General features: G+C 40.3%; 1 protein-coding gene and 1 non-coding gene across 4 annotated transcripts in view; one reads left to right on the top strand and one right to left on the bottom strand.

The window, feature by feature from the left end:
• The window catches only part of Skil (SKI like proto-oncogene), a 28,203-nt gene extending 9,262 nt beyond the window's left edge, over positions 1 to 18,941 (top strand). For 2 of the 3 annotated variants that reach the window (XM_087899608.1, XM_087899609.1), the window contains 5 exons: positions 7,515 to 7,612; positions 9,983 to 10,212; positions 13,370 to 13,599; positions 13,824 to 14,048; positions 14,716 to 18,941. In XM_087899608.1, coding sequence (XP_087755734.1) covers positions 7,515 to 7,612; positions 9,983 to 10,212; positions 13,370 to 13,599; positions 13,824 to 14,048; positions 14,716 to 14,874 — 942 coding nt within the window. In that variant the 3' untranslated portion in view covers positions 14,875 to 18,941. The remainder of the gene's footprint in view (positions 1 to 7,514; positions 7,613 to 9,982; positions 10,213 to 13,369; positions 13,600 to 13,823; positions 14,049 to 14,715) is intronic. The other variant, XM_087899610.1, reaches the window with a different exon arrangement.
• LOC125412146 (U6 spliceosomal RNA) lies at positions 12,564 to 12,667 on the bottom strand. The gene has a single exon (XR_007235497.1). It is a non-coding gene; the product is annotated as a U6 spliceosomal RNA (small nuclear RNA).
• Positions 18,942 to 27,585: the final 8,644 nt, after the last annotated feature.

Raw genomic sequence — 27,585 nt, 5'->3', positions numbered from 1 at the left:
ATAGAGTCAGTGAAATTAAAAGTTGAAGCGTGGAAAAAGATGCCCCCCTGAAATCTTAAAGAATTATTTTGCATCTGGAGATCTGGCTCAGTGGTTAGACCATTTACTGCTCTTGCAGAGAACCTAGGTTTGATTATCCACAGATGGTGATTTACAGTCAATTGGCAGAGGATCCATTACCCTTTTGCCCTTCTGGTACCTACCCATACAAGCAGAAAGCCTTGGATTTATACACATTAAACATTTTGACAGATATTTCAGTGAAAATACAGTTATGGCATTGAGATTGCTGCTTTCCCTAGCTGACTTCAGCTGCCAGGGTTATCTGAAGGATTTGGGGGATTATCTCAATCAGATTGGCCTGTGGCTTGTCTTTGGGACATTTTCTTTATTGCTAATTGATGTGGGAGGGCCACCCCCTGGGCAGATGTTCCTGGGTTGTAGACGCAAGGAAGATGAGCAAGCCAACTTCCCTGCTTCAGTTTTTTCTGCTGCTTCGATTCCTGCCTGAGCTGTCCTGAGTTCCCTCAGTGATGGACTGTGACTTGGTACATAAACCTTTCTTTCGTCCCCAAGTTGCTTGTGGTCAGTGTTTTGTCACAGTGACAGAACAAACTAGAACTCTGTCTGCTTAACTGTCTGAGGATGTGACTCAGTGGCTGGAGGCTTGACTGGTGTGTACAAGGCTCTGGGCTTTGACCCCAAACACCTGGGGCGGGGGTCCAGCACATTGATGTTCGTAATTTCCTATGTAAGGTTTATAGCAATAGTTACAGCAGAACATTTTGTTTTTTAAAATTTCTTTGTTAATTCCTTGACAAGAGTTTTATCAGTTCAAGTTGCAAGTTACTGTAAGAATTGTAGCCTTTGCTTTCCAATTGGGCTTTGTCAGGTGTGTGGGAAGTTTGAGCTTCAGTGTGAGCAGCAGGCACTGATGTGACTTCCTGTGATCCGTGGGACCAGCCCTTGATAAGTTAATACAGGTGCTTAGATCATAGTGCTTCAGTTTTGCGTTGGGTTAATTCTCAGTCAAGTGAGGCATAAACGAAAGCCTGAAAAGCTCCTAAGTAGCTGTTTGCTACCTTGTAACACGTTTATTTCAATTGTTGACACGCTCATTCACAACATGCTGGGCACACTGGGGAAACTGGATACCATCTGAGGGATTGAGTTTCTTTCAGTAAAAGTTGTTGGCAGCTATTGGGTAGGAGGTGCTTTGTATACTTCTGAACTCTTTTGTTGACCACTTGAATGTCTTTGTTATGTATGATATGAAGACCCAGTGACAGGGGTACCATACCAAAGGAGGCATTTCTTAAGCAATAGCGTCTAGGTTATCTAGTGTCCTTGGTAAGGTTGCTGACAATTGATGTTGAATGTATTACATAATAATGTGCATTGTATTTTATTTTGTATATAAGCATTCCATTAAAACTTTTTTGGTTTTTTTCTAGACAAGGTTTCTCTGTAGCTTTGGTGTCCTGGAACTAGCTCTTGTAGATCAGGCTAGCCTCGGACTCAGAGATCTGCCTGCCTCTGCCTCCCGAGTGCTGGGATAAAAGGCATGCGCCACCACCGCCCCGCTCCATTAAGATTCTTAAACTTACCAGCTGGTGTACTATCTTTGAATCCAAAAATTTAAAAATGATTATTATTTATTATTTGTAGCATTTCTTAACTTTTATTGTATGTGTGTGAGTTGTTTAGTCTGAATGTATGTCTTGTGCCTGCAGAGAGACCAGCGGAGAGTGTCAGGTCCACTGAGACTGCAGTTACAGATACTTGTGGGTTATCGTGAGTGCTGGGAATTAACCTGGGTCCTCTAAAAGAGAACCCAGTTCTTTTAACCACTGAACCATCTTTCCACCCCCATTTGTAGCTTTTTATTGTTTGTGTTTTATGATTTTTGAGACAGGGTTTCACTGTGTAACGATCTTGGGCTGTCCTGGAACTAGGATGGCATCCAACTCACAGAGATCTGCCTGCCTCTGCCTCCAGAGTACTGGAATTAAAGACTTGGCATCACCACTGCCTGGCATATTTGTAGCATTTAAAACAATTCTGCTTTTTTTTAAAAAAATTTATTTATTTATTTAAAATTTCCACCTCTTCCCCGCCTCCCTTTTCCCTCCCTCTCCCCACCTCCCCCTAACAATTCAGTTTTAAAAGTTTTTGGAGAAGGGGGCAGCAAGATGTTAGTGGGTGGGGCATTTGCCATCAAACTTGAGTTCAGTCCCCAGGTTACAAATGGTAGAGAGAACTGTTTCATGAAAACTGTTTTGAAAACACACACAACTCACACAAACACATAGTCTTACACTCACTCTAAATGTAAACACATCAAAAACTTACAATCAGTGTTCATCATTACAAATTAAAGTATTATTAATCTGATGTTAAATTGAAACCAAGCATACCACTTAAAAGCCAACTTTATTCTTGAATGTAGGTCTAGTACTCCAAGGACTTATGCAGTGTGAATACAAGTAGCGCTGAGCAGCTGGATGTGCTTTTGTATTTAAAGTGATTATTATTTATTAAAAATATATTGGGATCCTTTCAGTTTTGCTCTCATAGGTGTCGTGTTGGTTGATTGAATTGAAATAAGGTATCTAAAACTTTGTTTGTCTGTCTGAAAGGACACTGATAGTGGGACAGCCTAGCTGTAGAAGCATTCTAAACTAGGAAGACTGCCTTAAACTACACGTGACGCCTTCTGTCTGCCAGGGGATGGACTGCTTATTGTTTAATGTTTAAGTACAGAAAGGAATAAATTGTCCCACATTGAGTGGTAAGATAAAAGGCTCCCATTTTGATATCTAATTTGTATTTCTGATCAGGAGCATTATTGCTGTTCTGTTTAATTATATTCTTTTTTTCTGAAAACCTAATTTGTATGTTGAGACAAATGTAGGCTTCGGAGAGAAAATCTGGCATGTCTGTTAATGTTTCGTTTTGTAATATGTGCTTAATTGTTTTTAACGTGTAGTTAGGATAATTTGTTAGATGTGTTTATGGCTTACCACAGCATTTTAGGCAAAATTAACTTGCAGCACTTTATCAGTGTTGGCATTGTGCATTTTCTTTGGACTTACATATTTAATTTGTACATCGGAGAAAATATAGCCAAACATGTTAAGCTAAAGATGCCAAATGTGATGACTGTCTTTTGAGATTCACGGTGGCCAGTAACCGTGTGGTACTCACTTTCATCCTTTGTCCTGCCCTCCTCCTCTTTCTTGGTGTTGGGAGATTTAATCCTCAGCCTCACGTATGCTGAACAGATAGTTGGCCGTGGAATCACTGCAGCTCCTTGCCACAATACCCTTGTAGTACTATCCTGGAATTACTGAGCTACTCCGTGATTCAAAATCATTCAACAAATACTGCATGGTAGGCATGGTGCTAGATACTGAAAATACAAAAGCAAAATTGTGCTTGACTTCAAGTTACTGTCAGAGTCTGGATAGCCACTTACTAAGGTGAAATTGGGAACTCTGACATTGGCTAGGAACAGTCTAGGTAATCATTAAAGAGAGTGTTCTGGTTAGCTTCAGTTGTCTGCTTGGCATAGTCCACAGTTATCTGAAGGAACCTCAACTGGGGATTGCCCAGATCAGATTAGCCTGCGTGTGACTTATCTGTGGGGCATTTTCTTGATGGCTAATTGATGTGAAAGGGCTCATTCCACTGTAGGCAGTGTCAGCCATAGCCAGGAGATCTTGTGCTGTATGAGAAAACTAGCTGACAGTCAACAGCCTCCTGTGGGTGTCTGCTGCATTCAGTTCCTGCCTCAAGTTCCTGTCCTGACTTCCCATGGTGATGGACTCGTAATTGGAAGCATGAGCCAAATAAATCCTTTTCCCCAAATTGCTTTTAGTCGTGGTGTTTAGCATAGCAGCAGAAAGCAAACTAGACATGGGATTTGCTCAGAACTCATGGTCTGTGACTCTGTTGGTTGATTGGTATGAGAATAGGAGATAAAGAATAGAAATTGAGGATGAATGATTAAAAATAAACAAATACAACTAACTACTTAAGGTAATGTTTCAGAGATATTGCTGAAATAAAGGCGCTCAAACCCTTAATCTTACCTAGTACTTGGGAAGCAAAGGAAGTAGATCTCAGAGTTCAAGATCACCCTAGTCTACATAGTGAGCCGCTGCCTCAAAAATAAAAAAAACGTGTTGTGCTCAGATTATGAATGAAATTATTACACAGGTCAAAGTAGAGCTTTGAAATGAACTTAATGCTTAAAGTTGTCAGATTCCAGCTCAAGGTTTTTGAAAACTTTGCAAGCTATTGTGAAGATTTCAGATTCCTGTATCTGTACCAGATAAACCTTTTAAATGTGTGGTTCAGTTCAGTGATTTAACTTTAAAAAATCTGAAAATGATTTAATGGGCAGTATATCAAGAACTGTTTAATATATAAGATCAATCAAAGGATTTTTTTTAAAAAGTGAGTTTAACCAAAAATTATATTTAATTCAAGGTAATCTTAGCTTTCTTTGGTTTGTTAGAGTAATTTATGGATGCTTATCTGCACATCCTCTTACCAAGTAGAGTTGGAATGCAAAATATTTTGACTATTAAGCTACTCTTTTAAGAGTTACAATGTTTTAAAAAATTAAAGGCTTTTGAAATAAATGTGCCATTTGGGTCGTTTTTTAATTTTTAAGGTTTACTTTTTCTATGTATGAATGTTTAGTTTGTATGTATATGTTTGTGCACTACATACATGCTTCGTACCCTTGGAGAGCAAACGAGGATGTTGGATCCCCTAGAGCTGGAGCTAGAGATGGTTGTGGGCCTCCTTTTTGGTGTTGAATGAACCTATGTTGCCCACAAGAGCATCCAGGGCTCTTAACAACTGAGCCACTCTTCAGATCCCTAAAAGAGTAAACATTTAAGATGAATTTAAGTGCTTCAAATAAGTTTAGATCTAAGTAGTATAGAGAATATAATTTGATGTCATCTGAATTCAAGACTTAAGTACCAGCTACCATAGAACTCAAAGTACACAGTTGAAATGTAGTAAATGACTTGGCCTGCCCTATGCTGGCATCCTCAGGTTATCTTTGGATGCAATTTTTATGCTTATATTTTGTAATTCTCTTTTCTGTCAGGTTGTCAGCTGTCTGTGAACATTTATCATTTAGTGTTTGTTGCCAGAAGTCAGTTCTCTCTTTAATCTGCTGTAGGCTGAGAAACTGCAAACAATTGATTGGTTTACTTTGTAAACAAGTGGTTGAGTCTGCCAAGATTCTGAAGAATCCATCAGAACTGTAATGTTTATTTAAATCTTGACTATTTTATCAGCTTTGTGAAGTTTTCAGAAAGAAATCATCTACTCACATGGAAGTCTTCAATAGATAACCAACTTGTAAACCCTTTCAAGTATTCTGTTCTTGTGGTGACTCAGCAGTTAATTGGTTGCTCTTTTAGAGGACCTGGGTTTGATTCCCACCACCCACAAGACCATCTTGTAACTCTAGTTCCAAGAGATCTGATGTCCTCTTCTGGCTTCCACAGACTGTACACATATGATCCACAGGCATACATACAAACAAAGTATTTATATGCATGTAAAATAAAAATAAAGATTAACTTATAAAAATATTCTTTACCTCTGTAATATTGTAGTCTTATTTGTGTTTCAAATTCCTCATCCAATAATTCTTAGAAAACATACAAATTATCATGTTTTAAATTTCCTCTTCTAAATTTTAAAATTTGTATTTATTTATTTGGATGAGATCTCGTGCCATGGCATATGTATAGAGGTTAGAGTCTGTCTCTCCTCCTGTCTGTGTTCCACAGGTTGAACTCAGGATTGTCAGGCTTAATGCCAAGTGTCTTTAACACTGAGTCATCTCACTCAGCCTTGCCTTTTATTTTCTTTTGTTAAAAACTTTTTGTTATTGGAGTTAAAGTCATTTCTGGATTATGAAGTTGTGTAATGTTTATTCTGGAGTTGTTCCTTCTGTTTGTAGCTCTTTTTTGTTTTAGTCCCTGGGCTGCTTGTCTGATCTATCCAAAGTTTCTCCATTTACTTTGGTTTTCTCCATTGGCAAGATGTCACCCACCCCAGCCCCCAGACCAATTTGGAGTTAATTTGACTTTTTGATAAGAACTGCATGACTTTCCTTTCCTTTGTGTTCTTCCCTGACCTGAAATACTGGGGCTGAGAAACCAGCTTCCCCAATTCTTAAGGGAAGGTTGGTGACCTTCCCTTAGGTGGGGCACTTTTATGTGTGGTACTGGAAATTGAACTCAGAGTCTTCCATCTGCCAGACAAGCACTCCACACTGAGCCTCACCCTCGGCCCTGGATTTTCATCATGGGGTTGTCATTCTTCCATGTCCTTCCGAACTGCAGATGGCATTGGAGACTCTCAGAAGCAAGAGTTCAGAAAAATACCCGGCTGTCTTTTCAGGCTAGCCTTCTTTTAACTCACTGTCTTAGATCTGTCCACATCCTGCCTGGCGTCTGCCTCAGTCTGGCTCCTTTCACTTTTCTCTCAGGAACCCTTGCTCCCTATTTTCCCACAAGAGTGGGTGATGACTGTGATGGAAATAGTTGAGGAGGATAAAATATAAAGCAGGCCAAATTAGGAAGGTGCTAGAACCATAGTTCATTCTTCTAAGGTTGTTTTAAACTATGTGATCACTGCTTTATGGAGGGGAGCATTTATTAGAATTAAGCAGAGTGTAAAATTCTCAACCAGTAATATTTATGAAATTACCAGTTATCCCCCGTTCCTTTATTTATAGGTCCTTTTAAAAAAGCTCTTCATATTTAATCCCAGCATTCGAGAGGCAGGGGCAGGAGGATCTCTGAGAGTTCGAGGCCAGCTTGCTCTACAAGAACTAGTTCCAGAACAGGCTCCAAAGCTATAGAGAAACCCTGCCTTCAAAAACAAAAACAAAACAAAAAAAATCTTTTAATATTTGAGGAATATGGTTAACTGATTTTTATTAGCAAGCACAGTAGTTTTAGATTTAATTGGCTAGAGTATTTACTGCTATAGAATGGTATCTAGCTAAAATTCTAGAAAGTGCTGTGCTGTCAGAGGCTGGGTATGAGTGTGAGCAAGAGTGAGTGAGAGTCAGAGGTTCTCAATACTCTGTATTTTCGGGGTCCTGTTATATTACTGAAATTGATTCCCAAACTGTGAAATTGTTTCTGTTAAGCCATGCCATTTGAATGTACATACTAGAACTTGAGACCAGATAGTAGCAGTTGCTAAGCTTTAAGAAAAGAGACAGAGCACTGTGGGAGAGCATTTAGTAGACGAGAGCACTGTGGGAGAGCATTTAGTAGACGATGAATCTTAAAACTATGACACGTTCTGTAGCCCTGCCAGGGGGATGGCGACAAAGCCCAATTCAGAGTGCTTTCATAACACGGCAAGGCCCTGGGCTTAATCCATGGGTTCTATCCTTAAAGACACTAAACATAAGAGAAGTTATCTTTGCGCACAGTAACGTTCCTTTCCACATACTCCTACAGACAGATACACCGTCAGGAATGGAGTTGCCATCCTGGTATCCTGTTATAAAACAGGAGGGTGACCATGTTTCTCAGACACACTCATTTTTACACCCCAGGTAAGTGAGTCTTCGTTTGTTTGTTGGCTTGTTTATGATTTATTAACAACTGTCTGTTACGTATCGTTCTGAGGAATGAAAGTTGTAATCACTTACCTTTAGCTTTTCCCTGATAATAGACTTTGAAGATTCAGAGTTGTTTCAGACAAGGACATCAGGATTGAACACACCTTTGCTTGTTTTTAATCATAGGAAAGTTGTTTAGCTATTTTATTAGAAAAAAAATTAAAGAGTCTAAAATGAAGTGAGTTGTAAAATTGTAGTGAACATTTGCAATAATCTTTATTAAGTTTTTTTCTAGAAATACAAAATTTCTACTTTGAAGTAGAAATTGAAAGAATTAATTTCTTTTATTTACCTTTGAGAGGTAAACTGACTCCTCAAGAATGTGTTACTTTGCTGTTTTGTTGTTTTTTTTGTTTGAAACAGATTCTCACTAGATAGCCCAGGCTGGCCTTGAACTAATGAAATCTACCTGCTTCTGTCTCCTGAGTGCTGAGATTAGAGGTGTGCATCCCTGCCCCTAACCTTAGTTTGATTATTATTATTTTTTTTAAATTGGCTTTGAAACTTGGAGATTTTATAATAACCACATCTTTCACAATCCAGTGTTTATATTTCAATAAAAGTGCATCCTGGTTGTCAGTATTAGTTTTATAATTCACACATGCACCCCATCACAATCATACAGTTCCCAAATAAGTCTTCAGGGCACTGTTAAATTCATGAGAGGTTGTGTTGGTTTAATTTTAAAGCAGAATACCAAGTATTCAGAATCAGACGTAAGAAGTAGTAGCATAACTGTCCTACGTACAGAGAGTGAGATGGAAACGGAGATTAAAATGACCGTATCTTTTCATGTGTTAAGTAGCTCAGATTTGTTATGTAAAGCTTGCATAAAGTCACCTCCTGAGTAATTTTATTTGCACTTTGAGAAAACTCAGTTCTTTCAGTTTTAGTTTTGTATAGTTTATTATTGCTGCTTTATTAAAAATTGGTTTTGTAGGGGTTGGTTTTGTGCGAACTTGACACAAGCTAGAGTCATCAGAGAGGAAGGAGCCTCAGTTGAGGAAAGGCCTCCATGAGATCTAGTTGTAAGGCATTTTCTTAGTGATTTATGGGGGGAGGGCCCAGCCCATGGTAGGTTGTTGGTGTGGGAAACCCTTCTGTGTTGCTTTCATTTATTAATGAGTAAAGAAGCTGCTTTCAGCCAATGACTTAACAGCGTATAGCCAGGCTGAAAAGAGATAGATATATAGAGAGAGTATGCAGAGTCATGGGGAAGTCATGGAGCCGCCAGAGGACAAAGACATAAGCCACTAGGTAGAACCTTGTGGGTAGGCCACGTGATTAGAAAATAACATAATAAAAGTGGGTTAACCAAATATGTAAGAGCTAACTAACAATACACTTAAGTAATTGGCCAAGCAGTGATTTAAATAATATAGTTTCTGTGTGATTATTTCGGTTCTGAGCGGCCAGGAACGAACAAGTGGCCTCCTACAACAAGTGGTGCCATCCCTGGGCTGGTGGTCCTGGGTTCTATATGAACACAGACTGAGTCAGTAAGCAGACTCCTCCAGGTTCCTGTCCTGACTTCCTTTGATGATGGACAGTTCTGTGGAAGAGTAAGCCAAATAAAAATAAACCCTTTCCTCCCCAATTTCCATTTGATTGAGGTGTGTCATTGTAGTAATAGAAACCCTAACTAAGACAGGTTTTGATGGAAGCATTGCCTGGTAGCTGGGCAATATTCCAAGAATGTGTCCTCTCACTGAGGCGTAGAAAAAGGCTCCTGGGAGCACCTCTTTGACTCAGTCACACACTGCTTACCTGTGGATAAGAAGGTAGGCATCCAGAGCAGCCTGCACCGTTCTCTCCCTGCAGTAAGCCTCACTGAATGAAGCACAGCGGCTCAGAAGCTCCACGAGGAACTTTATGCCAGTAGTTACCTGTGTCTTGAGAAAGGATCTCAGTGTCAGCCTGGGTGGGGAAGCATGCCTGGAGTTCTCTGTGTTGTTGCCCAGGCTAACTTTAACTCATGGCAAGTCCTCTTGTTTCAGCTCCCAGGTTTTGGGATTATAAGTGTGGGATGCCATATGTTTGGTTTCATGGCTTTAGTTCTCAGGTGCTTTGGAGGGAAGAGGAAGAGATTCACTTTTTCTTCAGTGTCTTTTTGATATTTTGAAATTACTCATAAAATAACAAAAATCCCTCAAAGTTTTGTTATCCTTAAGTCCTGACTTTTTTCTAAGAAATCTTTTTTGTGATCTCTGTTCTTTGTATTTTACATTGTTTGTCCTAGTAGCAGAGAGTATAGTATACTTAAGCATGTTATGTAATGTGTGTTTGTTTTACCTCTGTTTCCAGCTACTACTTGTACATGTGTGATAAAGTGGTTGCACCAAATGTGTCACTCACGTCTGCCTCCCAGTCTAAAGAGGTCACCAAGACAGAGACAAGTAAGTTCATCTCCAAACAGGCAGAAAAGCCTCATGGTAGTAGTAAACATCAAAAAACAGTGTCTTACCCAGACGTCTCACTTGAGGAACAGGAGAAAATGGATTTAAAAACAAGTAGAGAATTATACAGTCATTTAGGTAAGTATTTAGAAGTTATATTTTTAAAATCAGCTAGTTAAGAAAGACATTTAATCATTATTTTAAAAGCCTTTTCTATTTAAGGTAATTCCCCCCCCCCCCCCATATAATCACAGCTTTTACTTTAAAACAGTTCTAACTTTGAAAACTCAGGGTGATTTCTTGCACCTCAGTTGTGAGGTTTCTAGAATGGTGGCAGCCTGTGGAGGCTAGTGAAGGAGAGGAAGCTGCACGTCTTCAGTGCAGATGGCTTTGTCACTTGCCCTTTCTTCCTTCCTCTGGTTGGTAGCATTCTTTAGCTCTTCCTTGTCTTTTTTATGATTTCTTTCTGTGAGCTGAGATGCTGTTTACATGATGTTAAGTATTTAATATTGGACTCACGGTTCAGGAATACAGAACTGGGGCTGCTTACATAGTAAAACAGATGGCATTGATGCAGATGCTGACTGGTATGGCAAAGAAAACCTGCCTGTTTCCTGTGCCTTTAAAAATGCTGTGGACTGTTGGGTGGTAGTGGTGCACGCCTTTAATCCCAGCACTCAGGAGGCAGAGGCAGACAGATCTCCGTGAGTTCGATGCCAACCTGGTCTACAGGCTCCAAAGCTACAGAGAAACCTTTAAAAAAATTACCACAGACCACAGGAGAGGTGTGCATGTGTGTGTTGCCCCATCCCATTGGACATTGCAGCTTTGCTCAGTGCCATGCGGTTGAAATCATTTGGCATCCTGCGAGTTTTCAGGCAGTCTCGCTGTTACGCTACACTACTTTCATAAAGTTTAACAGCTTCCTGTGTTTGAACTGGTACTGTTGTGACTTGGTTTCCTCTGAATTGAACTATGATGGGACTAATTCATATATCATTATATTTTCATTATTTGGTTTCACAGTTAATTAGATGACTCAGCAATTAAGAGCATTTATTGCTCTTTGGGAGGACTTGGGTTTGATTCCCAGCACCCACATGGTAGCTTACAATTTACCTGTAACTCTAGTTCCAGGGGTTTAATCTTCGCTGCAGGCACCATACATATATACACACGATGTACAGATGTACGTGCAGGCAGACACTGGTGACATACCATGTAACGAAGGTGTGCAGGTCATTTGTCCTAAGTGCAACGACCATGTTGTGAAGAGCCTGACAGCTGTTTGATCCCGAGCATTGTCATGGCTCCCATACGTGCCCCCGGCGCCCTCTGGCAGACACCCCATTCTCCTTTTAGCTCCTTGTTTGTGTGTGGTCATAGGATGTGCTTATTCAGACATTTTAGATAAAAAGAAGGATAATGTGTGAGGCTTCAGTGTCTGCACATCTGTGTCAGCACTGGTTACTGCCTGTTCTGGATGCAGGCATTGCAGTGGTTATGGTATAGTGTTGTACATGATTTTGGTTTGTAATTTCCTAATGGTTAATAAAGTTGAGTATATTTTTATGATTTTCTGGACATTGGATATTTTATTTGAGGAAAAAGTCCAATTTGCTTGTTTTTAAATTGGGTTGTATCTTTTCTGTTAAATTCCAGGAGTTCATTTTATAATTTGGTTTTTATTAGACATACGATTTGCTATTCTGAAGTTCCCTTTCACTTTCTTATTTAGTGATCCCTAAAGCATACGAGGTTGCAATTTTTATGCAATTCAGTTTGATTAATTTGCCTTCTTACCTCAGGTGTCATACATAAGAAAGCATTGTCTAGTCCAAGGTAATTAATTACAGTTAATTACAGCTAATTAACTGTAGCTCTTACAGTTAATTCTTTAATCTCATATTTAGGTATTTTGAATTAATATTTATACCATTTGTGGGGGTTCGAGACAGTATTTCTCTGTAGCCCTGGCTGTCCTGGAACTCGCTCTGTAGACCAGGCTGGCCTTGAATTATCAGAGATCTTCCTGCCTCTGCCTCCAGAATACTGGGATTAAAGGCGTGCACCACCACCTCCTGGCCTTGAATTACTGTTTATATACTGTGGGGAGTCCCACTTTTGTTTCTTAACATGTTAGTATTGCTGCTCACTTTTGAAGACATTGTTCTTTCTTGGTTGAATTGTTTCTTTCCTGATTGAATTGTCTTGGATCAATAGTAACAGCAGTTGATGAACGTCTGGATTTCTTTCTGGGCTCTTGAATTCTTGGGAATTGGTCTTTTGAGGCAAGAACTTCACTGGTAGCCCAGGCTGGTCTTGAACTTGTGACCTACACCAGTCTCATGTGTTGAAATCACAAGTATATGTCGTTTACCATTCCTGGCTTGGATTCTGATTTTTTTTGTTAGCTTTTTAAGTTAGCATCCAAAATACTAGGGTCCATTATTATATTTTCATACATACTCATCATTATACTTTGCTCTAAAAATAGGGAATGCTTCACAAGTTTGCATGTCGTCCTTGCTCAGAGGCCATGTCTAATTTTGAATCATTCTACTTTTAGCATATATACTATTAAAGTGAGCATTTGGACTCTGAATTCTTTTTTCCTGATTTAAATGTCTAGTCTTGTATCAGTACCACAATTTTGATTGTGTGTGTATGTACAATGTATGTTTATGTACATCTATGTGCATGCATTTGTGTGTGAGAACATGTGGAGGTTAGAGGACAGCTTTGGGTATTGGCCTTTACCTTCCACCTTGAGGCAGTGTTTTTGGTATTTTTTTCTTGAGCTTCTGGGATTTGTCTGTATCTACCTTTCTTTTTGCCAGTGTGTATATAGCTTCACAAGGATTCTGGGGATTCACACTCAGGTCTTCACACTTAAGTGGCAAGCACTTTACCAGCCCCACATTCTGATTTCTGTAGCTTGTGGGAAGATACGAAGTTGGGGGATGTGAGCCCTCCAAATTTATTACTATTTTTCTAGATTGTTGCAGCAGTTTTGAATTTCTCACATTTAAATGTGAATCTTAGAATGACCTAGTCGGTTTCTCTGAAAATAGAGCTGGGGTTTTGATGTGGATTACACTGAGTAGGTAAAGTCTTTTACTTGATGAGCATTGTAATTGTCATTGAATGCATTTGGTGCTGCTTTTGTTAATGTTCTTACTGTTTTTGGGTTGATTTAGAAATGGAATTGTTTCTTAATTTTGCTTATGGATTGTTCCCGGGACTTTTTGCCATTGATATTAATACTTTTTTTCCCTTCTGTTTCTTTCCAAAGATCCATTGATCTCAAATAATTCTGTGAGTAAAAAGAAATCTGAGTCTACTGTTTGCAACTTAGTGAGAGACATAAGCAAGCTTGATGCTGAAGCTTCATCTCCGCTTCTGGTCAGAGATGTTACTTGTGAGGACGACAAGGGAAAGATTATGGAAGAAGTGATGAGAACCTATGTAAAACAGCAAGAGAAGCTGAATTCAATTCTGCAGAAGAAGCAACAGCTTCAGATGGTAAATTGACTTAAGAAATAGTCATTATTATGATAGTTTTTCATGTTGAGAAAGTCAGAATGCAATGCAGCAGATGGACTCAGGATGGTGCAGTTTTATACTAAGAAGGCGTACTTCATGTCAGTCACTTCTCTGTAGGCATGCTACCGTAGCTGAGCTTTAGGTACCTCGTGATTTGTTTTTCTAAGGGGATGGAAATAAGGAGTTGTCACTTTATGTTACAGGAAGTGGAGATGCTGAGCAGCTCTAAGGCGATGAAGGAGCTCACTGAAGAGCAGCAGAATCTACAGAAAGAGCTTGAGTCCTTGCAGAGTGAGCATGCTCAGAGGATGGAGGAATTTCATATTGAACAGAGAGACTTGGAGAAGAAGTTGGAGCAGGTGATGAAGCAGAAATGCACCTGTGACTCAAACTTAGAGAAAGATAAAGAGGCTGAGTACGCAGCACAGGTGAGTGCACCAGTCACTCAGCATGGGTGGGCACTTGCTTCCAAGCAGGCTTCAGAACAGAAACTACTTTAAATACAGCTTTATGTTCTCCACTAAGGATGCTGGGATTTAAGGTATATACCACCACATTTGGCTCCAATAAGATTCTTTTGACCTTTATTATTTTCAATTTTTATTGGGATTCTGTAATTTAGTAATTACTGTCTAATACTCTCTGTATATAAAGTTTGCATCTTTTTGGGCTAGGGATATAGATGAGTATTAAAACACCTTAGCATTCATAGGACCCTAGGTTCAATTTCTAGCATCATATAGATGAATAAACAGATAATTAGAATATAGGTTTTGTTATTTTGATATAGTACGATGAGCTTTTGTTCCAAATTAGCAAACATGAGTAATTCTGTTACTGTTCTCACAAATATGGAGAAGATGAGCACATTATCATAGCAGCTGTGGAGAGAGTTGGAGTAGGCTAGAAGCCTTGCTCGTTCCTCTCCTGTTTCTATAGTTCAATGTCATGTCAGATGTCCAGAGTACTGGTGTTCTGAGATATGGAAATAGTTCATTTTGTAAAAGCGAATGGCAGTTTGTTTTGTAACCACGGTAAGGTGATTGAGTGGAAATAATCAAAGGGATGGAAACTAACAGTCTTTTAAATCTACAGTTGGCAGAACTGAGGCAGAGACTGGACCATGCTGAGGCGGACAGGCAAGAACTCCAGGATGAACTCAGACAAGAGCGGGAGGCGAGGCAGAAGTTAGAGATGATGATAAAGGAACTGAAGTTGCAGATTGTGAAGTCGTCAAAGACCACCAAGGAGTAGGAGAAGACATGCGTCTGTATTTGGTTGATAGGGATTTTTGTTTGTTGCTTCCTTGGAAATTTAATTTTATCATCTTATATAAATGAAGATAACTAGACATTCTGTTCATTTGTAGGGCAGCAAAGTGCAAAGATTATACATCAGTACATCATTTTTTCCATTTTCCAAATGAATGAACATGTTTGCTTATTTGTACTTTTTTCAGTCAGCTTGGTAATGCTAACCTATGTGATTTCAATCAGTGGACAGTCTACCTGTTTTTCTGAGGCAAGCCCAACAGTTACATACTTTTCACAGCTGCATTATGTGGTGGAAAAGAGCAGTGTCAATTCTGTGTACTTATTTCAGGTGGAGTTTAGATACAGTGGTAATGTTTGTTATACAGAGCCAGTCAACTCTGTATCTTCCTTCTCATTACACAATATTTTATTCTTATTACAGAATCTCCTCTTTTTAGTTTTTCAAGATAATGGTTTCTCTGTGTAGCTCCAGCTGTCCTGGAACTCACTCTGTAGAGCAGACTGGGCTAGAGCTCAGAGATACAGCTGCGTCTGCCTCTTGAGTGCTGGGATCTCCTCATTTTTATATACCAAGTCTGTGTTTATTTTGTTCAGGTTGTGGAATGTAGTACACGGATGGGATGATAGCACCACCCCAGTGTATGTTTCTGGGGGAGCATGCGTTGCTGTACCCTCATGCTGCACACAAAAGCAGTTGCAATTTGTCTTTTGGTTTAAGAGTGGCTATATCTAGATATGTGTGTGTGACTTAAGAAAATTAAAATGATTTCTTAACTTTTATTGTTAATGGTGTGAAAATACTCATCTTCATGAGGAAAATGGATTCCACTAATGTACGTTGGTTCCTCTTGTACAGTTTTTATATGTAGTCTTATAAAGGGTCTTACTGAATTTATATAATGGATTTTTTTCTTTTAAATTATAAAATATTAAATATCTTGAAGGTTATTTTGGACTTTTGTATGTTTAAATGTTACCTTAAAACTTGCACGAATGGACCATTATGACTCTTTAATCTTAAAATCAGGAATTTACAGTCAGCTAATAATATCTGATAGCTTAATCACCATTGAAGTATCTGCTACTAGCAGGAATTTTGGATGAATTTTAGATGACAGATGAATTCCATGATTTGGGGAAGGGCAGCCTCTGCACTTTTGTTTTTATTTTTTTGCACATTAAAGTCTGATACCTTTCACCAGCGGCTCTCACATTAGTTGATGCTCAGCTTGGAATTTACTAGGGGAGTTCTCAGAGAGCATTGTGGGTTTTCCTTTTGTTTTGTTTCCCCTTCAAATTGCAGGGTTCCTCCTGCCTCTGCCTCCCAAGTATTGGATCTACAGGTGTGGGCCCCACCTCACCTGTGTGTGTGTGTGTGTGTGTGTGTGTGTGTGTGTGCGTGTGTGTGTGCGTGTGTGTGTGCGTGTGTTTTAGGGAGGTTTCCTGAAAGCAGCATTGGCATCATCACCTCAGTTTTGTGTGTCCCACGCTGTCTCATGTCACTACATGAAGGGACTTGGTGTCTGTGCTTAGGAATAACTTAAGAGTTAAGGCTGTCACTGCTCTTTTGTTTCTTCATACTTGTTTCTTGATACTTATAAAAGCAACTTTTCCACTTTCCAAAGGGGAGTTTGCTTTCTAAATGTATTTTGACCGAAATGTGGATTTACTCCTCTATGTTAGCTTTATAATTTAATGTGTTGACTTTTGTAACCTCTTTGAGGAGAAACAGATGTAAAGTTGCACAGGGACCATATATGTCTTTGTATTTAGATCTGGGGAAAGAAAAATCACAGATACTTGTAAAATACTTTAGCTTAGTTGTCCGTTACAGCGCAGCTGGGCTATGTGGGAGGCAAACTTACACCATTTATTTTTCTGATTACTCAAAACTTCTACTTACGTGCTACTAAAGCATATGTAATTTTTCTAGTCCTTGAATGAAACTTGGCCTCATGACATTGTTTAGCATAGCCTTTACTTTCCAGAAGATGAAAGGATGTGCCATAGTTTTTTGTCTGAACTTCCTTAAAAGTAATTTTTAATCAGCTGTAAATATTATACCTACTGCTGTTGAAAGTAACTTTAAGTTACATTGCACCATATAGCTTGAAAACGAAATTGAAACTCTGTAGTCCTCCCAAAGTGACCTCTGCTTAAGTTCCCATATGAGACTTATTTTATGCATGCTCATTTTGTGTGCTGGTTGCTATCTTAAAGTTTGTTTTGGTGTTAGGTCTTGTGCATTGTGCCAAGCTTACTAGGCAGGCAGATACTTCCTCAGACTCCGTGTTATGTTTAGGAAGAAATGAGACCATTTGCTCTGAAACCCTGGGTTTAGGAGTGCACTGCAGAGTCTCTAGAGTACAGGAAAGACGGTGAGCAATGCTTGCTGTGGTGGGGATAGTTTCTCTCTGTGGTCCAAGTGTGGGAGCTCCTGCAGCCCTCAAGGAGACTCTTGAACCACCTGCCAATCACAACCAGGACTTTTGAACACCAAAAGATTTGACCAACAACTTAGGTTTGGCTTGGGCTTTAATATTTTTGACATATATTCTTTTGCTCGAATTTCTTGTGTTTTTGAGGATAAGGATGTTTTAAGCTTCTTGAACTAATTTTATAACATTTAATATATAACCTGTTTATATGTAAAATCTTTTGTACAGGGGTGGGAAGGAGTAATGAAAAAGCTCATTTGTACATAGTGAATTATAAAACAGACTGAAGTCGGGGAAACAGTGAGTACCACTTTGTTCGCAGGCTGCTGTGTCCTTTGAAAGTCACACCAGAACAGCCAGTTTCTCTGTGTGTCTGTAGCTTGTTTGCAAAATGAAAAGGAAACACAAGTAGTAAGAAACATGCCCACGGTATTTCCCTAGGAATAGCTGCAAAGCTGGTCCTGCAGGGCTCGGATCCACTTCTAGAAGGTGTGCTCAATATGTTATGCTTTGAGTGGGTCGGCAAGAACGTTAGTTTCTTTTTGTCCGTTGTGCATTTAATCCTTAGGCCAGGGCATTCCAAACTGATGACAAATTGTGTTCATCATGTACATCTGATCCTGCTCTTGTTAACGGTTTTATGGAAGCAATCAGCAATATGTGATATGAACTGCTTGTTATATACTATCCTTGTGGAACTGAGATATTTAAGCAGAACTTAGTATTTTCTTTTTCTAGTGTAAGATACTTAAGCATTTCCACTATTGGAAGAAAAACATATGGGTATTTTGTATTGTATCTTGTTTGAAAGGACAGTCTTTTTTAATCTTCCCACTTAAATGACTTTTAAAAATATATACAATTTGAAGCTTGTTTAGAAATAGAATTAAATGTCAAATATAGTGTTACTGTTTTGAAATTAGGAAGTAATCAAATATAAAACATTTTAAAATTAAGCCCAGAAAACAAAATAGTGTTCAAAGTTAGTTTAGTATAAAAGGAATTTATAAGATTTTTTTTCTTCAATATAGATACCTCACTTGAAAAAAAGAAAGCACAGCATGTTTAATTCTCACGAAAATACCCTACTAAAATAATTGCTAAACCTAGGACATTTCTGAGTTGTTAGAGTTTGTGATAAATGTAGTTGCCATTAGCTTTTTGCTGGAAATACTTATATTGGTAATTTTAAGGCAATGTAAGTCTTCAATTACTCCTCAGTTTTAACCTGTGAAGGCAGTAAGTGAATGGTCCCTTCTGCAACTACTGAAGCAAATTGACTATATTGAGCATAATTCAACTGGTAATTTTGCCAGTATGTATAGTTTTATGATTAAAATTGCTGTGGTTGGTTGCATTACATGACACACAAAACTGTCCTCTACCTCACGTGAAATAAATATTTTATATGGTTTTACTAAAAAAAATAAGATTCATCTATCTGGTTACTTAGTTTACAAATTTTGGATTATATTTATTGAAACATGACATACTGTGCTCTTAGCTTATACCTCAATTGTATTTTGTGCTGTTCTCCATTTTCATGCCTTGTATATAACTTGTATAGATGGTGGATGAGATTCCCAATAAAAGCTTTTAATGCCCATGAGATTTGGTTCAGGTCGTCTCAGTATCAACTGCTAACTTTCTTGTCCCCCTAAGATGGACATTTTCCTTAAATTTTAAATAAGTTTGCTTCTGTATGTGAGTGCTTGTGTGTATATATGTTTACCATGTGAATGACTGATGCATGAAGGCTGGAGAGGTGGTTGTGAGGTGGGTGCTGGGAACTGAACTGGAGGCCTCTGTAAGAGTATCTATCCAGTGCACCTGACTGCCCGGCTGTCCCTCTAGCCCCTATTTTCTCTTTCTGTACCTTACTCATAAGGCACAGATTAACATGGAACATTTATTTTATTATAATACTTTTATGTATTATTTCAGGTATTGAAAATAAACTCCAACCAGCATTTGGTGATTTTTTTTTTATTATTATTATTATTTTTTGTTGTGCCACTCACACCCTTGCTTTAAAACATTGCCCCTAAGTCCCCGACACGTTATTTCTTAGCACCACACATTCCGTAACTCAGGGCAAATTGGCAGAGTCAGAGAGAGTAGGTGGACTGGATGTTTTGGCTCGAGGCCCATAAGGATGATGTCATCAGAGCTTGACAAGGCTGGAGGGCCTGCTTTAGGTGAGCGCATGTGGGTATGGCAGGCAGTCCACACATGGATGTGTCTATGGCTCCCGATGGCATAGCAGTATGGAACCTGACTGACCCAAATAAGTGACCAGTAAGAAAGCAACACCGCTGTTTGCTTTTGACCAAAATTCCAAGTCACTCAGTCACTTGCCTCTCCTTGTGTGTTAGAAATGGGTCACAAGTTGAGTGGAGGTGGCATATGCTTTTATTCTCAGCACTTGGGAGGCAGTGACAGGTGTCTCTCTTAAGTTTGACGCCAGTCTGGTGTACAGAGTGAGTTCTAGGACAGCCAGAACTACACAGAGAAGCCCCGTCTCCAAACCAAAAACCAACTCCTCTCCCGTCTCCCACAAAAATAAAAGAAATAGGTATGAGTCCAGCTCATACTCAGCAGACAGCGGTCGCTAGAGTCGCGATAGAGTGCCACGCTGCACAATGTCCCTTCTGTGGCACGTGTAGACACATCCAGCTGCGCTCGGGGTGATTCACTGCTGCCGGTGTGTCCAGCCTCGTGTCCTCATCACCTCCAGACTGTAAGTACTGTTGGGCCATAACTCACTCTGCTTTGCTTTGTGTCTTCGTTTGCTGCTTCTGGTGCTTAGATGGAGTGAAAACGCTTGTCCTTGTGTTTGGCTTACACCAGTAGGTGAGCATTCAGTATCCACATGCCACACATCCTGATCTTCCTCCTTTCACCACGGAGAAGTACTCCTTTACATGTTCCTACCATAGTCTACCCTTTGTCTGCTGATAGCTCATTTAAGCTCATCCTTCACCTGTTAATTTTATAACTATTCAAGGAGCTGGCAAATACCCACCGGGCTGTGCCTTACACGTCCACCAGAAAAGCAGCGTAACCCTGCCAGCTTCTCTACATCTTTATGATTATGTGGGGCTTTCCATCAATAATAGTATCCACAGGCATACAAAGTGTGGCTTCATTGTGGTTTGACCTGCATTCCTAAAGTGTGCCCCCTTTCCTGTGTTTGTACAGCCAAGCCCTTTGTTCATTTTAAAATCTGGCTTCTGCTGTGCTCTGTTGAACTGTGTGTAGTCCTTCGCCTTAGTCCGGGTTTCTTCCCCATGCTGCAGACAGAGCCCAGGGTCTCTTGTATGCTGAGCATATGTTAGTCTCTGTCTTATTCTTTTCAGAATGTGCCTTGTGTGCATTTCCTATCTTCGGATTTGTCTTTTTTATTGTAGTCTTAACTTGGGTCGGTGCCATGATAAAATGTCAGACAAAAGCCACTTAAGGACAAAGATTTGTTTTGGCTCACACTTCCAGGGGACGCAGTCCATCAGTTGATAGCGTGGTGGCAGGAGCTTGAGACTGGTTGTCATGTTACGTCTGCTATCAGGAAGCAGAGAGGCAATTGTGGTGCTCAGCTTGCTTGCTCCTTTTTATTCAGGCTGACGCCTCAGCCCTTGGGTTGATGCTGCCTGTATTCAGGGTCCTTCCTCTTCAGGTAGACCTCTCTGGAAATCCCCTGATAGTCATGTCCAGAAGTTTGTCTCCGCGGTTATCTTCCATCTTAGATTGGCCCAATGAATCATCACACTTTTGATGGGTAAATTTTCAAATTTAATAGCCCAGTTTATTTTTCTTCTGTTACTTGTGTTTTGGGTGTCATAATAATTGTCACGTAATTTTTGTATATGATGCAAAAATTCCTCCCTTCCTCCTCCTCTCCCTCCTCTTTTACATGTAAATATCCAGTTTTCTTAGCCCTCTTGTTGAAAAAAAACCCAAAAACACCAAAGCCCAACCTTTCTCTCTCCCATCAAATGGTCGTGGTGCCCTTGTTTGAAAAGTCACTTAAATGTACTTATGGACTCTTTTGTATCTGTCCTCACACCAGAAATACTGTTTCACATGGAACTTTGAAGTAATTTTGAAAATGAGGAGTTGTGAATCTTGTAAATTTCTTTTCTTTTTAAAACTGAGTTTCACTGCATGGCCTCGCTTGCCTGGAACTCAGAGATCTACCTTCCTCTCTGCTTCTCCAGTGCTAAGATCATGTGTGTCACCATGCCTGGCCCAAATTTCTTACTGTTTTGATAATCTGGTGTCCTTTAAGTTCATAACCTAGGAACCGCTTTGTGTGGTAGTGCCATTCTAATGAAATTAATCTTAGGGAATGTGAACTTGAGATGTCTCTCCACTCAGGTCTTTAATTTTATTCAGCATTTTTTTTTGGTAGTTTTTGGCCCAGAAATCATTCTCTTTCTTGGTTAAAGTTATCCCTAAACAATTCTTTTGGATGTATAGAATAAATTAATTTTCATGTCGTATTCTTTTTTATTTAGAGTAAATGAAATCGAATTTTACATGTTTATTCTGTAGCCTGGCACTTTGCCGAGTGGATTTATTAGCTGTGGTGTGTGTGCATGTGGTGTGTGTATGTAGTGCGTGCATGGTGTGTGTGTGTAGTGTGTGAGTGTGCATGTAGTGTGTGTACGTGGTGCGTGTGTGGTGTGGTGTGAGTGTGAATATGTGTAATGTGAGTATGCAGGTGTGTGTGAGTGTGCGTGTGGTGTGTGAAGTGTGTGTGTGTAGTGTGCGTGGATGTGTGTATGTGGTGTGTACGAGGTGGGTGTGTGGCTGAGGTCTTTGGTCATTCTTGATGACAGACTTTAATGATTCAGTCTTGTCACTATCTGTTCAAACTTTTCTATTCATTTTGTCTTGGTGGATATATGTGTCCAATAATATACACATTTTCTCCATTTTATTACCACAGAATGATTGCACTTAGTCTTACGGCTCTTTGTATTTCTGCTGTGTTGGTTGGAATGAATGCATTTTTCATTTTGGTTCCTTTCTACTTTTCTTAGTCCAGCTGAAGTTTCATTGATTTTTTTTTTCCTCTAACAAGGAATGATTATTTTTGAGGGTTTCCAAACCTATTTTTTAGAATAATTTATTTATTTGTATTGCCTGCATGTATGTCTGAGGGTGCTGGATCCTCTGGAACTGGAGTTAAAGACAGTTGTGAACTATTATGTGGGTGCTGGGAATTGAACCTGGGTCCTCTGAAAGAGCAACCAGTGCTCTGACCCTCGGAGCCATCTCTCCAGCCCCGAAGGTATCCAAACCTTCTGTGTTGTTTTTTTGGCCTCTTTTGAAATCCTTCCTCACCCGTATTACCTTGTTCTTTCTACAAGCTTCAGACTTCTCTTTGTCATCTTTTAGGTCTCAGATACAGCATTAGGTTGTTTGGGATCTTTAAGATTAAGAAGTACCATGTTTGTGTCTGTCGTGAAGCTCATTCGAGGGCAGAGGACAAGTTTGTGGTGGTGTTCTCTTCCTGTTTTTTTCTGAGTTTTGAGGATCAAGCTCAGGTTGACAGCTTGAGACAAGTGCTCTTACCGCTGGGCCTCTTGTTGCCTGAGGGACTCTCTTTTTTAATGCTGGTAAGTATTTAATGTTGGTAGTTATCGCCCTGAACTTCCCGCCTGAGCACTACTTGGGCCGCATACATGAGTCCTGGCATTCGCTGTTTCTGTTTTCATTTGTCTCAAACGAAAAATTTTTAATTTTCCTTTTATTTTTTTGGCTCTTTGGAATTTTGTTTAGTTTTTATTTTAGGAACTATATTTGGTTCCCACAAACTGGGAAGTTTTTGAAATGTCTCCTGTTACTGATTTCTAGTTTTACACTATTGTGGTTAGAAAAGATTGTTTTTACATCGGTTTTCATATGCATGGGATTTCGTTTTCCTTTCCCCATTCCCTTCCTTGTGTGCTTATTTGTGCATGTGTGCCTTATGGATTGACCAGGATGCCACACTATACACACACTGTGTCTACTGTTGAGCAATTCCCTTAGTCATCCTTGAAATTCTCAGTCTGTCTGTGACTGTGACATGAGTAAGTACTGTCTATTGAGATACCTTAGCTCTCAAGAAGAATTATCTTGTTTTAAATTGTGTGTGTCAGGACCCGGATATAACCTAGCTGTCCCTCAGCTGAAGAATGGATAAAGAAAATATGGTACATTTACACAATGGAGTACTACTCAGCTGTTTAAAACAGCGACATCAGAAAATTTGCAGGCAAATGGATGGAACTGGAAAAAATAATCCTGAGTGAGGTAACTCAGACACAGACAAACACAGTATGTACTCACTAGTAAGTAGATATTAACTGTGAAGTAAAGGATAACCAGGCTACAATGCACAGACTCAGAGAGGCTAGGTAACAAGGAGGACGGGGGTGGGGGCGACGACACACGGATCTCCCTGGGAAGGGGACATAGAGATCTCCTGGGTGGACTTGGGGAGGGTGGGGTGGGAACATGAGGGACCAGCTTGAGAGGTGGATGGACGAAGAGCGTAATGAAAAAAAAAATGAGAAAGGGGTGCATCTTGGAATCAGGTAGACACATAAACTTTGTTTTGAAAACAGCAGCAGCATTCTTAACCAGAGTCAGCTCTCCAGCCCCTCTGAGTCTCTTTATTGGAGAACTGAATTCATTACATTTAAGCTATACTGGTAGGTAGGTAGGAACAGTTGTGGTGTGGTGTGGTACACATACAGATATGCAGGAAAATTAATATACATACACATAATAAGTCTTAAAAACAATAAACCTGTGAGCCTTGTGTAGGTAATCAGGGCTGCTATGAATTCAGTAGTGCAACAGCCTTGCCGTGCCTGGAACTGAGAACTCCACCCTGCTTCCTGTGGTGACATTTTGATTGTGCTTTAACAAATAAAGCTTGCCTGAAGACCAGAGAAGCAGAGCAGCCAGCCCCCAGTTTTTACCTCTATGAAATCTTCAGCCAGAATGGGGCATCCTGTCTCTACAAGTCTTCAGACTGAATGCTGAGCGCCTGTCCCCTCCTGCCAGTATTCCTCCGCCCAGCCACATCCCTTCTGGTCTCCACCCCTAGTGCTGGAATTAGTGTGCCACCACTGCCTGGCCCCCATGGCTGACCTGCACTCTGATCTTCAGGCAAGCTTTGTTAACGCACACACAAAATACCACATTTCCCGAACCTCTTTCTACTTTTTTTCCAGCATGCTCATTGAGCCTTAGAGGGGGACAATACTGGATATGAATGTCCGTTTATGTCTGGGAGGTTAACAGTTACCAGTTATTAGTCTCTGCAGTCACCATTCTGAAAGAAGAAAAAGTTTTCTGACCAAAGCCAACAATAGCTTTAATAATCTGCGGGCATAAGCGTAACTATTTGATGGGTACATTGTGTCAAATTAGCAAAACAGGAGTTTCCCTGTAGGCCTATCCCTTCCCCAGCCTTGGGTTTTGCTTGGCTTACAAGCACCAGATGTGAACTTCCTGCCTGTGGAGTGCGCCAAAAGTCTGATCACAAAGAGATCGTTTGCCTCCATACAGTCTTGTGTCCGATGTCTGGGTGGCCAGAACTGTTGTACAGGGACCGCAGTGAGGCAGGGCTGATTTTCCTCTAGCCGTCTGCGTAGCGTATCCTGGCACTGTGAGGCCAACCCCTAGAGAGGAAGTCTCCAGACTGGTTCTAGTTGGTTTCTCTGTGTCCTGAAACAAAGGTATGTGGTGTCCTCAGCAGCAGGGTTTTACTATCACTTTCCGGCTGACAACCAATAGCAGTGGCAGCTGCCTGCTTTATTATTTGGGGACCTCTGGGCCTCCCTCGTAAACAATATGAATGGAGGTGGCCTGCCCCTGACTCTATTATTTTTTAATGTTTTCTTTTTCTTAATAACCACAACTGTTGGGTGCAGCTTAATCTACCCACACATGGTATCTTTGCAAAAACTCTTAAAAATTAATTTTTGATTATATTATCAACTATTGCATATATTTTGTCTTTGATAACACACTTTACATTTTTTACATTGCATATCTCTCAACAAATCATTGCAGATTTTATTTTTTATTTTTTAATTTTTGTTTTTTGTTTTTTCGAGGCAAGGTTTCTCTGTAGCTTTAAAGCCTGTCCTGGAACTAGCTCTTGTAGACCAGGTTGGCCTTGAACTCACAGAGATCTGCCTCCCAAGTGATGGGATTAAAGGCGTGTGCCACCACTGCCCGGCTGATTTTATAATTTTTAATAGCTTTATGCTCTGAGCTTTTTTAAATTGAGGATATGCTGTTTATTTGTATGCCACCATTGCAGTACTTGAGTATATTGAATTTGAAGTGCCTGTAATTTTTCTAGTGAGTCACATATTTTCAAATGTCTAAAACATCCTCCTCTTTCCACTTGAAGAACTCCCTTGGCAGTTTTTAGTCAAGTCTGGTGGCGATGGAGGCTGTTAGGTCTCTGTTTGGGCAGGTTTTATTTCCTCCGTCATTTCTGGGGACAGCTTTGCTGTTGTACTCCAGCCCCTCTGAACACTCCCTCCTCCTTCCTTCCCGCCTTCCCATGTCCTTTCCTTCTCATGCAAAAGCATTTCTTCACCTCTCTTTGTTTTCTTATCTGTCCCGTCTCCAGTGCAATTTCGCCCGCCCGCATGCCCGAGTCAGCGCGTTGGCTTTATTGTACTTTGACTATGTGATGCGCCCGTGGGTGGACTCCGATGCTCGAACACTTGCTCTCCACTTGGTGGCTCTGTTAAGGCAGACCGTGGGACCCTTAGGATGTGGAGCTTTGGTGGAGGACGTGGGTCTCTGGGTGGACCTCTATTAACCAGCCCCACTTGCCTGCTTTCTGATGACGTCACAGGGGGCCATCCAACTCAGGCTCCCGAGGCCATTGCCTCTCCACCCACGTGATTAGCTGCTTCCCTTGAGCTTTAACCCAGAGAAAGCCCTGTATAAGTTGATTCTGTCAGGTCTTCTGGTCCCAGGAACAGAAAGGCGAGTAATAATATCACGTCTTCACGGGCCTCTGTTTCTCAAGGGATGGTTCCTAGTGATCTTTTCGGTGACTGCTTCTTTTTATGAGACCGGGTCTCCCTGTGTAGCCCAGACTGGCCTCACACTCATGGAGATCCGCCTGCTTCTGCCTCCTCTGTGCTGGGATTAAAGGCGTGAGCCATTATGCCTGGCAGATGGTTGCTCTTTTGAATGAGTAATGTTTCCCTGTTTCTTTGTATGTCTTACTGAGTTTCGTTTCTATCTGGGTATGTGAAAATTCTAATTAGATAACTCTGGAAGTTAGATACCCCTTTTCTCCAGGGTTTGTTGGCTTTATTTGTTTGCTTGATTTTTGTTTTGTTTTGAGACTGAATTCCTCTGTGTAGCCCTGGTTGTCCTGAAACTAGCTCTGTAGACCAGGCTAGCCTCGAAGTCACAGAAATACACCTGCCTCTGCCTCTCAAATTCTGGGATTAAAAGTGTGTGCTGCCACCATTTGGCTTTATTTTTTTAAACTGTTAAGAACTATACTGGCTTGTTTTGAGATTCCTTAGACTACTTTAAAAAAAGATTATTTATTGTGGGGGGTCACACTACTAAAGTTTCTAATAATTTTACTCATGTTTAGCTAAGGTTTTGATGGTTTTCCTAAAGAACAGGAACTAAACCAAGAAAGAAGAAAGCAGACAAACAAATGAGCAAACAAAAAATCCAAAACCAGTAAAGAAATACAGAAAACCAAGACCGATTAAGAAATGCCCAGTTACTGTCTGGGCACTCTTTCCGCTCTCAGCTAGGCTTGCTGAGATCCTAAAGGTCAGCCTGGAGTTGCCTTGCCTTGCTTAGCTTTGGGATTAATCCAAGATGAATGCTTGAGGCTTTTCTCAAATACTTTCTGGGTATGTATGTGTCTTGCCTGGGCACATGTGTTGCTTTCCAAACTCCTTTACAGACACAGTTCCTCTGAACGTGCTGTTTGTCGAAAGAACTTTTCTCCAACGTCTGCAGTCCTTAGGCAGTCTTTAAAAAACCAAACAAACAAACAACAGCCAAAAAAATAGGGTCTCATGTACCCTAGACTGACTGTACACTTGCTTGAAAGCCAAGGGATTTACGATTTGGATTTATGATTCTACCTCCCAAGTGCTGTGATCACAGGCACCTGTCACCACCCCCAGGTTATGTGGTCTGGAGATTGCACCCAGAGCTCTGCATGCTGGATAGGCACTCTTCCAACCAGGCTG

Source organism: Myodes glareolus, chromosome 20 (genome assembly GCF_982192425.1).
Source record: "Myodes glareolus chromosome 20, mMyoGla1.1, whole genome shotgun sequence".
NCBI lineage: Eukaryota > Metazoa > Chordata > Mammalia > Rodentia > Cricetidae > Myodes > Myodes glareolus.
Note: the sequence above shows the minus strand (reverse complement) of the source record. Positions and strands in the feature narration are given on the sequence as shown.